We start from the raw sequence: 12,158 nt of genomic DNA, 5'->3' as shown, positions 1-12,158 counted from the left end.
GACAGACAGACAGACAGACAGACAGACACATTGGCTTGACAGTCACTCACAAGAGCTTAGTCACTTAGTTACAGGAAATCCTCACATTTGTTTGTGTGTGTGCATTTGTGTGTTCTTCTTTGTGTGGTTGTGTGTGTGTGTGTGTGTGTGTGTGTGGTGCTTCAGGGAGTGTAACCGTCGTCAGCAGGTAGTGGGGGTGTTGAATGAGTTCTACGTTGCCACGTTCCTGCACCTCTACCAGCTGTGGAAGAGCCAGCAGAAGACCGTCTCTGACTCCGGCTTCGTCCTGAAAGGTAACTCACTTAGTTTGTACTCCAGGCTTAACCGAGTCCAGTTTACATCCCTCTGGAACACAATCACATCCCCACTGTGCCTCTGCTCCCCTCCAGAAGTGGAGCTGTTTGCCAAAAAGAACCCCAAGCAGATGCTGCGTCGACTGGACGTGTTCTTGAGGGAGAGAAGGTACCCGGACCCCACGGCCCAGCGACCCTCACCCTGCCTGGGGGGCAGAGGGGCCAGGTCTGAGGGAACCAGGGGCAAGGAGATGCACTTCACTGGAGTGTGTGAGCTACCACTAAACATGGAGGGAGAGGCCAGGCTCATCTGACACACAGAGAGAGTCTGTGAGTACGGCTAGACTAGTCTGAGCTAGAAAGAGAAAGAGAGTGTGTTTGTGTCAGTTGTGTGTGTAGGGACCCCACCAAGCTTTGACCCACTCCCTGCGGTCCTTTCCCATTGATGCTGTAAAACTGCTGTCAGATCAGTTTGTATGGAGTCACTGACTCCTCTCCCAACAGAAGTACTTCTCGGCATGGGACTCATGGATGAATAGAAGATGTCATTAAATAGAGAGAGAGAGAATGAAAGGTTAGCGTTTCAAGGACTGGTCTGGGTGCAGGCTTTGCTCCAGACAAGCAAGCAGTAGTGCACCTGATTCTACTAATCATCCAATCATAGTTGGTTTATTGAGGCCAAATCAGAAGCTGCCAAACCCCAGGGTTTCTATCTGTCTGCAGCCCTAGTAGAGTTCTGGAAGGGTGTAGTGTCTCGGACTGTCTTCTACTGTCAGCAGAACTGTGTGCATGTTCTTGGTATGGAGATTAAGGTGTGTGTTGGCTATAGGGAGTTGAAACAGTGAGGCCTGTGTTTCTGTATGTAGTCAGGTTAATGTGTGTGTGTCTGGGTTCGGATGGTTCTTGTCCCAGTGCAGGTTAAATAGGCTGATGTGTGTGTGTGTGTGTGTGTGTGTGTGTGTGTGGGGGGGGGGGGGGTGGTTCGGATGGTTCTTGTCTCAGTCTCTGCAGGTTAAATAGGCTGATGTGTGTCTGGGTTCGGATGGTTCTTGTTCCAGTCCCAGTGCAGGTTAAATAGGCTGATGTGTATGTGTTCGGATGGTTCTTGTTCCAGTCCCAGTGCAGGTTAAATAGGCTGATGTGTGTCTGGATTCGGATGGTTCTTGTTCCAGTCCCAGTGCAGGTTAAATAGGCTGATGTGTGTCTGGGTTCGGATGGTTCTTGTTCCAGTCCCAATGCAGGTTAAATAGGCTGATGTGTGTCTGGATTCGGATGGTTCTTGTTCCAGTCCCAGTGCAGGTTAAATAGGCTGATGTGTGTCTGGATTCGGATGGTTCTTGTTCCAGTCCCAGTGCAGGTTAAATAGGCTGATGTGTGTCTGGGTTCGGATGGTTCTTGTCCCAGTGCAGGTTAAATAGGCTGATGTGTGTGTGTTCGGATGGTTCTTGTTCCAGTCCCAGTGCAGGTTAAATAGGCTGATGTGTGTGTGTTCGGATGGTTCTTGTTCCAGTCCCAGTGCAGGTTAAATAGGCCCAGAGCCCCTTGTTGTTTGGGGGATATATTTTTTAATAATTGAAAAACTATTTTAGTCCTTTCCTAAGGGATAGATGCCATAACAATACATGAAATAATACTGTATATGAAAATGATATATTATATTATGGATATTGCGCTTGGTGATAGTGGCAGAATGAGAGGGACTTCTGCTAAGAAACTCAGGAAGACTGTTGAAATGATTCCCTGTTCCCTGTATAGAGTTCTACTGTTGACCATCTTCCCTGTAGTGAATAGGGTTTCATGTAGTGAATAGGGTTTCATGTAGTGAATAGGGTTTTACGTAGTGAATAGGGTTTTACGTAGTGAATAGGGTTTCACGTAGTGAATAGGGTTTCATGTAGTGAATAGGGTTTCACGTAGTGAATAGGGTTTCATGTAGTGAATAGGGTTTCATGTAGTGAATAGGGTTTCATGTAGTGAATAGGGTTTCATGTAGTGAATAGGGTTTCATGTAGTGAATAGGGTTTCATGTAGTGAATAGGGTTTTACGTAGTGAATAGGGTTTTACGTAGTGAATAGGGTTTTACGTAGTGAATAGGGTTTTACGTAGTGAATAGGGTTTCACGTAGTGAATAGGGTTTCATGTAGTGAATAGGGTTTCACGTAGTGAATAGGGTTTCATGTAGTGAATAGGGTTTCACGTAGTGAATAGGGTTTCATGTAGTGAATAGGGTTTCATGTAGTGAATAGGGTTTCACGTAGTGAATAGGGTTTCACGTAGTGAATAGGGTTTCATGTAGTGAATAGGGTTTCATGTAGTGAATAGGGTTTCACGTAGTGAATAGGGTTTCACGTAGTGAATAGGGTTTTACGTAGTGAATAGGGTTTTACGTAGTGAATAGGGTTTCATGTAGTGAATAGGGTTGCATGTAGTGAATAGGGTTTCACGTAGTGAATAGGGTTTCACGTAGTGAATAGGGTTTCATGTAGTGAATAGGGTTTCATGTAGTGAATAGGGTTTCATGTAGTGAATAGGGTTTCACGTAGTGAATAGGGTTTCATGTAGTGAATAGGGTTTCACGTAGTGAATAGGGTTTTACGTAGTGAATAGGGTTTCATGTAGTGAATAGGGTTTCATTTGAGATGAGCATTTAGACTGGTCAGTCAAGCCAACAGCTATTGGCTGGCGGGCGTGGCAGTGAGCTGGTTTAGTCTGACCAGTGATGGAAGTCGGCTGGGAGGTTTTCTACATACATTCCGTTTCAGAGCAGCCAACTGGAGTTGATTGACCAGCGCCAGATAAATGTTGTGTGTGTGTGTGTGTGTGTGTGTGTGTGTGTGTGATCTGACTAAATGGATAGTGCACACCAATTACACCCGTGCCTAACTGAAGGTTAGTGTCCAGAGAGGAGCTTTTTCTAAATGATGAATTGACAGTGATGATAACAGGGTGTGTCTCTATGAAGGTGTAAAGTAAGAAATCCCAACTCTGTCAGAGATCATACTAATAATGGTGTGTGTGATGGTACAGTATGACAGGGGAGCGTAGCTCTGCAGTCACAATCAGTAGCATGTTCAGGTAGCACCGGTACTGTAGCCTCCTTGTTGTTTTTACCTTCCTTGTAAAGCTTGTTTTTCTTGGTCATGTGGTCTGATTTACAGTCTTTAGCGTCGGTGCTGTTACTACAATACATCCCCTCTACAACAGACATGTAGTTAGAGCTACTCAGTGGATTCATGGTTTGTGAGGTACTTGTAGATCTTCAGTAGCCGCTTCTTTAATAGGATCTTTGTCTTTTGGGATGAAAGCAGAACAAGCAGGAGTGTCCTCTCTCTAAGAGCAGATCATCAGGGGTCAAAGTGTACACATCTAGAAACATGATATAAACGTCTATAGGTGTGGACATGATCAGCTACAATATGTAGCATATCTTGTCTTATTGGGTTATTTACAAGCACATCACTATCCACATATACCCCTCCATTTTCAAAAAAGGAATACGTGCTGTTTTTTTGCCAAGCGTAAGTGTTTTTGTTAGTCAGCAAAATGTGCACTCTTCTAGAATGCTGGAGGTGTGTACAGTGTGAGTGTTGCTAGGTGACTATTACGCTTTGTCTGTGTTGTATTTTTAACCGACCTCGAAAGAACAGGGCCTCTATCTCTGCAGCTATAATCTCATCATAGCCCTCGTTAATCTGAAACATTTACTAAAGTAATGTAATTTAACTGAACCTGTATTTCAGATTGTGAAGATACACAAAGTAATTTTATTTTAGCAGAAGTGCTTGTTCCAGTTTAGTGTGTGAATCAGGAAGTACAAAAGGTGATTGTTACTGTGTGATTGTCAGTAGGCTATTCTATTGAAATCAATCAGATGTATTTATATATAAAGCCATTTTTACATCAGCAGATGTCACAAAGTGCTGTACAGAAACCCAGCCTAAAACCCCAAACAGCAAGCAATGCAGATGTAGAAGCACGGTGGCTAGGAAAAACTACCTAGAAAGGTAGGAACCTAGGAAGAAACCTAAAGAGGAACCGGGCTCTGAGTGGTGACCAGTCCTTTCCAGGCTGTACTGGGTAGAGAGGAACCAGGCTCTGAGTGGTGGCCAGTCCTCTTCTGGCTGTACTGGGTAGAGTGGAACCAGGCTCTGAGTGGTGACCAGTCCTCTCCTGGCTGTACTGGGTAGAGTGGAACCAGGCTCTGAGGGGTGGCCAGTCCTCTTCTGGCTGTGCTGGGTAGAGAGGAACCAGGCTCTGAGTGGTGACCAGTCCTCTCCTGGCTGTACTGGGTAGAGTGGAACCAGGCTCTGAGGGGTGGCCAGTCCTCTTCTGGCTGTACTGGGTAGAGAGGAACCAGGCTCTGAGTGGTGACCAGTCCTCTCCTGGCTGTACTGGGTAGAGAGGAACCAGGCTCTGAGTGGTGACCAGTCCTCTCCTGGCTGTACTGGGTAGAGAGGAACCAGGCTCTGAGTGGTGACCAGTCCTCTTCTGGCTGTGCTGGGTAGAGAGGAACCAGGCTCTGAGTGGTGACCAGTCCTCTTCTGGCTGTGCTGGGTGGAGTGGAACCAGGCTCTGAGTGGTGACCAGTCCTCTTCTGGCTGTGCTGGGTAGAGAGGAACCAGGCTCTGAGTGGTGACCAGTCCTCTCCTGGCTGTACTGGGTAGAGAGGAACCAGGCTCTGAGTGGTGACCAGTCCTCTCCTGGCTGTACTGGGTAGAGAGGAACCAGGCTCTGAGTGGTGACCAGTCCTCTCCTGGCTGTACTGGGTAGAGAGGAACCAGGCTCTGAGTGGTGACCAGTCCTCTTCTGGCTGTGCTGGGTAGAGTGGAACCAGGCTCTGAGTGGTGACCAGTCCTCTTCTGGCTGTCCTGGGTAGAGAGGAACCAGGCTCTGAGTGGTGACCAGTCCTCTTCTGGCTGTGCTGGGTGGAGTGGAACCAGGCTCTGAGTGGTGACCAGTCCTCTTCTGGCTGTGCTGGGTAGAGAGGAACCAGGCTCTGAGTGGTGACCAGTCCTCTCCTGGCTGTACTGGGTAGAGTGGAACCAGGCTCTGAGGGGTGGCCAGTCCTCTTCTGGCTGTACTGGGTAGAGAGGAACCAGGCTCTGAGTGGTGACCAGTCCTCTCCTGGCTGTACTGGGTAGAGAGGAACCAGGCTCTGAGTGGTGACCAGTCCTCTCCTGGCTGTACTGGGTAGAGAGGAACCAGGCTCTGAGTGGTGACCAGTCCTCTTCTGGCTGTGCTGGGTAGAGAGGAACCAGGCTCTGAGTGGTGACCAGTCCTCTTCTGGCTGTGCTGGGTGGAGTGGAACCAGGCTCTGAGTGGTGACCAGTCCTCTTCTGGCTGTGCTGGGTAGAGAGGAACCAGGCTCTGAGTGGTGACCAGTCCTCTTCTGGCTGTGCTGGGTAGAGTGGAACCAGGCTCTGAGTGGTGACCAGTCCTCTTCTGGCTGTGCTGGGTAGAGAGGAACCAGGCTCTGAGTGGTGACCAGTCCTCTTCTGGCTGTGCTGGGTAGAGAGGAACCAGGCTCTGAGTGGTGACCAGTCCTCTTCTGGCTGTGCTGGGTAGAGAGGAACCAGGCTCTGAGTGGTGACCAGTCCCTCTTCTGGCTGTGCTGGGTAGAGAGGAACCAGGCTCTGAGTGGTGACCAGTCCTCTTCTGGCTGTGCTGGGTAGAGAGGAACCAGGCTCTGAGTGGTGACCAGTCCTCTTCTGGCTGTGCTGGGTAGAGTGGAACCAGGCTCTGAGTGGTGACCAGTCCTCTTCTGGCTGTGCTGGGTAGAGAGGAACCAGGCTCTGAGTGGTGACCAGTCCTCTTCTGGCTGTGCTGGGTAGAGAGGAACCAGGCTCTGAGTGGTGACCAGTCCTCTTCTGGCTGTACTGGGTGGAGAGGATAGGAAAAACATTGCTTACCTCAAGACTTGAGACAAATCTTCTCTTTCTCTTCTTTGGATGTCTGTTGACAAGGACAATGGCTTCTCACTTCATATAACTGCGGGCCTTATCTTTTCTCTTTCCGTTCTTAGACACGTAGTCCCTCGTGTATTCCACACCTGAAACACTAGTGAACTAATGCTGAAGCTGGTTGGCCTATGTATGATATTTGAAATGACACATGCTTGATCCACATAGCTTTATATCAGCTTGACTGCAGATCCACTAAATGTTGAATATGTTCATGATAAGCAAATGTTCTTGTGGCTGCGACAGTATCCACCTTCGCTGTGTATTGGTGATTGTTTCCACCTTTGACCATGTCAGGATCATACAGGAACATTGTGCTGCTCCTCCAAATTTTATTTACATTCCCAAATCAAGGTTTTGGCTTGAATTCCCTGCATATGTTTCCACCCGTTAGGTCCTCATTTTGTTTTCACTGGTTAGATCTCAGTTCAGAACCAATAGAAAACGGGTCTGTAGGCAGCATGCATGGTACTGAATATAACAAATCACTTCCTTAATCTCTTGCGCTTTATATGAAGGTGTTCTACTGTTGCTGTTGTTGTCATTTGTCCCTGAAAGCATTCTATGACTGTACCTTGATTGTAGAAGCCCTATTTTATAATGAGTTATTTCAGAAATATGTGCTGATGTACAGTAATGTATTGTATGGAGAAACCTAAATAAATGCCATTTAAAACATAGCTATTTGCTCGTAATTTTTTCTCTGCTGTGATTTATTATTCTTGGTTTGCCTTTTTCAGTGATATTTTTAGAAACACGTAAGTGAACTGCCTAGACCAGGGTTTCTTTAAGCTATGGGTTGGGACCCAAAGTGGGCCTGAGCATGTGATAGGTGGATAGTGAGTTATGAGTAAACATTTATAATCACACAGTATTTCTTCTTAATTTGAGTCGTTCAAGGACAGTACATTTCTCATTTGTGTCTCGAGCTGAAACGGTTTATGAACCTCTGGTCTAGACTGTTCCCCAGTTTTGTCGAGATACTACTGATTCTAGGCCTATTCACGCTTCAACAAAAAAAATGGATTGTTAAGGCGTCCGCATACATAGGTTCAGTTTGCTCCTAGCAGGACTCGGCCAGGGGAAGCGAACGTCTGTGCTCGCATAGACACACCCCCTAAAACAGATTCAGCCACTGCCTGATATTTTTTTTCTTCTTCTGTTTTCTTGAGTGCATGGTCAGGGGCCCGGAGCATAAATACTAATCATTTGTAGACTGCGAACTGACTGCAAGAATCCAAAAAAACAGATATAATATTTGACTAAAACATAATCATTTCAAACCTTGTTTACATATGTATATGACCTCGTGTCTCTGTATTATGCGTGGAAATATTTGTGAACAATTGTCTTTAATTAAAATCACTTGGAGCTGATTTCCTTGTGTTTTTACAGTCATATCCAACAATAAATCATATATCTTTTTTCTTCTTTTGTATTTATTTTTGCTCAGAAAACTTTGGGGGCCAAATAAAACCACCCACGGGCTGCCAGTTGGGGAACCCTGCCCTAAAGCTTTAGCAGTGATGGGGTTTCTCTCGTAGTTTTAGAGCTTTACCACTTGAGGGCACCCTTTGACAGTGAAATGACGGCTTGTACAAGGGTTCAGGGTACCAGGTTCAATTCCAGTCTGTTAAATTGGAATTTATTCTTCACACTAGAACAGTGTGGTTCCTAAATTAACCCCAACCCTGCACATTTTGTACAGTGGAAAGATGAGACATTTAGCCATCGCGTGTGTATTTCAACCCCACATCAGTGAATCACGCATAACTGACCTGTCCGGGCTCTTTGGCCTTCACACTTACTACAGAGGCTAAAATGATCTCCTGAACTGACAGAGGTGAAATGGATTTGAACCCAACCCTGATTACTACACATATCATACTACTTTACCCTCCCCATTGTCCCTTCATGTGATGTCCTGTGGGTTATACAACGTGTGATGAAATAAGACATCTCCTCTAGTTCTGCATATTTCAGCCAGATCAACAAAAGTGTCTTTGGAGCGTTTGTGTTTCACGCTGTGGCCCTGAAGGGAGGCTGGGTTCTCTGGTTCACTTCAGATTCACAGATCCAAACCTGCTTCTGTGTGACTAAATATGGACACAGTGTATGAACACCTAAGTGTTGCCAGTCCTCCGCTATTACATCCCTAAGCACAGCTCCAGTGTATTGGCTTGTTTGCCAGATATGTCACTGCCGCTCTAGTTTATTGACCTGTTGTGAGAGTGTCTTTCCTTCTGTTCAGGAATATGTGACTCAGTCATGCACATGGGTAGACCAGACAGACAGACGGAGCTGTAATGTGGCTCAAACCTCTCCTCTGCCAGAGAAGGAGAGGTAGTAGAGAGAGAAGCCAGGCAGGTTAGAGAGAGTGTCTGTTTTGGAGCACCTTAACAACTCTTTGACATCAGACGCCTTCACATCCGTTAGGCTGAAGACCATCTGTGCCACAGGTACCGCGTTTGTAACACCAGGGTTGTGGGTTTGAAAAAAGTCTGAAAATGTATCCACTCACGACTGTAAGCTGCTCTGGATAAGTGTCTGCTAAATGACGTAAATGTTGACTGCTGTTTTTTTTTTGTCTCGCTCTTTCGGTACAAACAGATCTGTCTGGATGTGTTTTCAAAGAAAATGAAGACAGATGTTTTCAAAGAAAATGAAGACAGATGCAGAGAGCGCCGACCCGTTTGTCATGCTCACTTGTTTTCTCTAATAAAGAGGCGTTGGCGTCCTCTAGCCAAGCCAGAGTGGAGGACAAGAGAGGAAAGACCGATCTGAGACCCAACCAGACAGCACCTGTTGCTTCTATCTACAGTAGAGCCAGACACAATGGTTTCTCATCAATATTTTGTATAGTGTTGTCTTCATATTCAAGCAATGAGAGGTTTCTTTTTTTTTTGTTACTGTATTTGGCTTGATATGCATTCCACTGGTACTGTAACAAATGTCAATTCATTTATGGGGAAAGAATTGGGCCTCCACCAGTTCTGTCTGTCTGTAGTCCTGAAAGGAGACCTCGTCTCATGCAGTGGGCTATTAGGGTGGAGTAAACCGAGACACACAGGCAGGCGCTATTAAAACTGTGGGCTCCTGGCTGGCGCAGCGGTCTAAGGCACTGCATCTCAGTCCCAAAGGGCGGCGCACAATTGGCCCAGCATCGTCTGGGTTTGGCCGGGGTAGGCTGTCATTGTAAATAAGAATGTGTTCTTAACTGACTTTCCTAGTTAAATAAAGGTTAAAAAAATGAATAATAATAAAAAATCAAAACATGTTTAACCCTATAGCCTTCCCTGTAGCTCAGTTGGTAGAGCATGGTGTTTGCAACGCCAGGGTTGTGGGTTCGATTCCCACGGGGGGCCAGCACAAGAAAAAAATTTATGAAATGTATGCATTCACTACTGTAAGTCGCTCTGGATAAGAGCGTCTGCTAAATGACGTAAATGTAAATGCCTCGGAGCACATTAGTTTACCTTTTCAAAAGGGTAGACAAATTACACTTAACAAGCAATTGGAGGTGCTTTTGCACCGTAATAATGTTTTAAACGTCTCCCACACTCCTTGTAAACTGTGCATACAGCAGAGCATACATACAGCAGAGCATACATACAGCAGAGCATACATACAGCAGAGCATACAGCAGAGCATACAGCAGAGCATACACCCTAACAGTGCAGTTTTTCAGATCAGGTCAGAGGGTTGTTCCAGCAGTCATTGGCCAACCAAAGCCAGATGGGTAACTCCATAGTTCCCAAATTCTATAGTAGTATTTCTTCTACATTTCACAGGTTTGCTACCTTTAGACCGAACAGGAGAACACTTTCTTTAAAGCCTGATGTCTATCACAGCCTATTTGCAGCTAGTGATATGATTCCCCAACCATGCGCCACAGAGAGACCAACCTGCCCTGACAGAGTGAAGGTACTGTAGGAACCTGCAAAATGGCACAGGCGTTTGCACTTGCTATAACCACAGGGTCACTGGTTCAAGTCCCACTTCAATGGGACATGTTAGGTTCTAAATGAACCTATTAAAACTCACGGACAATTAGTATAGTTTAAACCAACTCTATTCACCAATTGGGTCATACAGTTGCATAAGACAAGGAACATATTCACACAAGCTCTGGTATTTAACCCTTTCTCCCATGCTGAGCTCCTCCTATACATCTGAACAGCCAATACACCCCTGTTGCTAACCAGAAGATTAGTGGTATCTGTTCTTCCTCACTTCATCTAACTTGGCCCCAAAGTGCTCACTCCTCCCCAACTCACAGCTATCACCTTGACTCGTACCAGACTGTGTCTCTTCTCCTTCCATAGGATCCCTGATGTCTGACGATAACATATCCTGGAAGAATGTAAACATCATACATTCCCCTCTCCTTCGGTGCCATGAATAAGGATATTTCATATTTTCAGTTCCCAACACCCCTAAAACTCTGCACTATACACAGTCATCATTGTGCTTATGGGAAATCACTTTACACAGGCAACATCCACTGTTATTATAATAGAACCGTTGGCCAACACCAACATGCTCAGACCACAGGAAATGCATCTTATAAAAACATACTGTGATAGCTTGTTTGGAATGCATTACTCTTCAGAGGTCCTGGGGCAATAAAGGCTGGGTCGGCTACTCTCACTGTCTCTCCACCTCTTTCCCTCCCCCTCTCGCCTACCCATACCCATTTTTTTTATAAATGGCAATGCGGTCTCCACCTACTGTAAATTTGAGATGATAAAAGTATTTTAAAGCATGCAAAAGTGTTTTATTTTCTAGCTGCCAGACTGTAGCTGTGTATGTTAGACATCTAAGAAGGTTTAGGAGGGGTTCAGAATGTTACAAGTCTAAAGGAAGAGTGGGAGAATGAAGGCATGAAGCTGGGGGTAGTTTAAAGATCGGTTTCCATGTGTACCTAGAGAGCCTTCTGGAACACAGCATATCTCTCTCTCTCTCTCACACACACACACTGACATTCTCTCACCCCTTTTTCCTTCTCTCTCTACCTCCTCTCTCACGCTCACTCCCTCTCCCTCTCTCTCATGTCATTGTTTCCTGCCCCTGTAGACGCTGAGCTCAGGACTGTTTGCTGAGGTACTGTTGCAGTCAAAAGCATGACATAGAAGTTGATGTCATGGAATAGACATCAACAGAACCACAGATATGCAGTTGAAGTCGGAAGTTTACATACACCTTAGCCAAATACATTTATACTCAGTTTTTCACAATTCCTGCCATTTAATCCTAGTAAAAATGTCCCTGTCTTAGGTCAGTTAGGATCACTGCTTTATTTTAAGAATGTGAAATGTCAGAATAATAGTCAAGAGAATGATTTATTTCAGATTTTATTTCTTTCATCACATTCCCAGTGGGTCAGAAGTTTACATATGCTCAATTAGTATTTGGTAGCATTGCCTTTAAATGGTTTATCTTGGGTCAAACGTTTCAGGTAGCCTTCCACAAGCTTCCTACAATAAGTTGGGTGAATTTTGGCCCATTCCTCCAGACAGAGCTGGTGTAACAGAGTCAGGTTTGTAGGCCTCCTCGCTCGCACATGCTTTTTCAGTTCTGCCCACAAATGTTCTATGGGACTGAGGTCAGGGCTTTGTGATGGCCACTCCAATACCTTGACTTTGTTGACCTTAAGCCATTTTGCCACAACTTTGGAAGTATGCTTGGGGTCATTGTCCATTTGGAAGACACATTTGCGAGCAAGCTTTAACTTCCTGACTGATGTCTTGAGATGTTGCTGCAATATATCCACTTAATTGTCCTGCCTCATGATGCCATCTATGTTGTGAAGTGCACCAGTCCCTCCTGCAGCAATGCACCTCCACAACATGATGCTGCCACCCCCGTGCTTCACGGTAGGGATGGTGTTCTTCGGCTTGCAAG

General features: G+C 45.7%; 1 protein-coding gene across 6 annotated transcripts in view; it reads left to right on the top strand.

The window, feature by feature from the left end:
* LOC115200425 (ELMO domain-containing protein 3) overlaps window positions 1-3,209 on the top strand; it is a 14,328-nt gene extending 11,119 nt beyond the window's left edge. For 3 of the 6 annotated variants that reach the window (XM_029763499.1, XM_029763500.1, XM_029763501.1), the window contains 2 exons: window positions 166-293; window positions 390-1,939. In XM_029763499.1, coding sequence (XP_029619359.1) covers window positions 166-293; window positions 390-607 — 346 coding nt within the window. In that variant the 3' untranslated portion in view covers window positions 608-1,939. Of the gene's footprint in view, window positions 1-165; window positions 294-389 lie in introns of all 6 variants that reach the window. The other 3 variants (XR_003879517.1, XR_003879516.1, XR_003879515.1) reach the window with 3 other exon arrangements.
* Window positions 3,210-12,158: the final 8,949 nt, after the last annotated feature.

This window comes from Salmo trutta, chromosome 9 (assembly GCF_901001165.1).
Source record: "Salmo trutta chromosome 9, fSalTru1.1, whole genome shotgun sequence".
NCBI classification, from domain to species: Eukaryota; Metazoa; Chordata; class Actinopteri; order Salmoniformes; family Salmonidae; genus Salmo; species Salmo trutta.
Note: the sequence above shows the minus strand (reverse complement) of the source record. Positions and strands in the feature narration are given on the sequence as shown.